Source organism: Branchiostoma floridae, chromosome 3 (assembly GCF_000003815.2).
Source record: "Branchiostoma floridae strain S238N-H82 chromosome 3, Bfl_VNyyK, whole genome shotgun sequence".
NCBI lineage: Eukaryota > Metazoa > Chordata > Leptocardii > Amphioxiformes > Branchiostomatidae > Branchiostoma > Branchiostoma floridae.
Window position 1 is genome coordinate 8811140 of NC_049981.1, and position 1582 is coordinate 8812721.

The following is a 1582-nucleotide window of genomic DNA, read 5'->3' on the forward strand; positions in this document are numbered from 1 at the left end:
ATTTGTTAGTCATATGTCGAGTGACAAAGAAAAAGACCCACTTGGTGCACTTGTACACCTAATACTACATGTACGTGTACACGAGTAGGTACGCAGTAGTACCTCTCCTCAGAGTCGCTTCCAGATGATCCTCTCCATCATTCTTTGAAAGTCTATCTATTTGTGACTTCCATATTGTTAGATCGAGACACAGTGTAACACTTTTTCACCAATACAATTTGTTAAATGGTCAGTAGATCATACTAGATACGATTATTACCTTGTCTGGTAATGTTGCAGCCAAGCGGAACAGGATTTCATCAACACAATGTCCCCATCCTTACAAGCAGGCGGAACAAACTATTTATGGACTGGCTTATCTGGTAAGGAGCACGTTATGCAGCATCATGATAATGTCATTACTTCGTCAAGATATGAAATTATGCTAATAAAATATTTTTGGTTACGCCTTGGTGTGATTCTGTATTTAGGTAAAGAGCATAACTCGAGAACCTGTGAATGGACTTTCATGGTATTTCGTATTGAAGTAGTGACTGTAGTTATAAAGGTCAAGGTCAAAAATGGTTTACTTCAGTGCTGCAGGAGGCTTTGAATTTTTGTGCGTTTGTTTGTGGGCACCATAACTTGAGAAGTCTTTAATGGATCTTAATGAAATTTAGTAGGTGAGTAGCGGTTATGAAAAGAAAGGTCAAGTTGGAAAATGGTTTAGCTGGCATCTTCCGTCGGTACTGCAGCAAGCTGTGTGTGTTTGTTAACAACGTAACTCGAGAAGCCTTGGATGAAGTGGATGATATTTGGTAGGTGGGTAGGGGTTGGAAAAACGAATGTCATGTTTGATAATGAGCTTCCTAGAGGCGACTTACGGTACTGCAGCGAAGCTTCAAAGTTGGAGGTCAAACTTTCTGCAAGTGCCAGGTTCATGATTTATATCAGTGGATAGGTATAGAGAAAGGCAGTAAATGGTGTAATTTTAGCTTCCTGGCGGTGAGTTACGGTACTACAGAAGAGCTTCAAAGTTGGAGGTGAAACCTGCAAGTGCCGGAATTATGATATTTTAGTAGTGGATAGGTATTGGAGCAAGTAAATGGTACCTAGCAACTCGTTTGGAACTGAAGTGAGCGTTTCCGTTTTGGGCGAACTGTCTCTCCTTAACATATACTTAGACATGTCCCATCATTACATTTTTTTTGAATGAGCGAGGATAGGTTGATTGGCTGCCCGATGTGTTTTGAATGAACATCTGCAGTTTGTACTTTTTATAAGTGTTTAGTCAATACAGGGTACTTAACAAACACTGGGGGCTGGTTGATTGAATAAAACCAACATATTGGGGAAAAATTTTGGTTGTGAGATTTGTTTTAAAACTTTTAGTTCCCCCTCCCCAATATGTGACATACTCGTAAACATTCACCTTTGAAACTAAATTGGTTTGTTCACTGAACACTGAATTAGTTTTTGTTTGCTTACCATATGATATTCTATTTTTCCCCGTTAACGTCAGATTATGTAGATGACGGAGTGTTCCACTGGCCGGACGATGACGTCACCTATACCAACTGGTTACCTAGCAACCCGAGTGACA

General features: G+C 39.9%; 1 protein-coding gene across 1 annotated transcript in view; it reads left to right on the forward strand.

The window, feature by feature from the left end:
• Positions 1–1582, forward strand: part of LOC118411665 — an 84607-nt gene that overhangs the window by 24193 nt on the left and 58832 nt on the right. Inside the window, exons 9-10 of the mRNA XM_035814142.1 lie at positions 280–362; positions 1502–1576. Of these exons, the coding sequence (XP_035670035.1) occupies positions 280–362; positions 1502–1576 (158 nt within the window). The remainder of the gene's footprint in view (positions 1–279; positions 363–1501; positions 1577–1582) is intronic.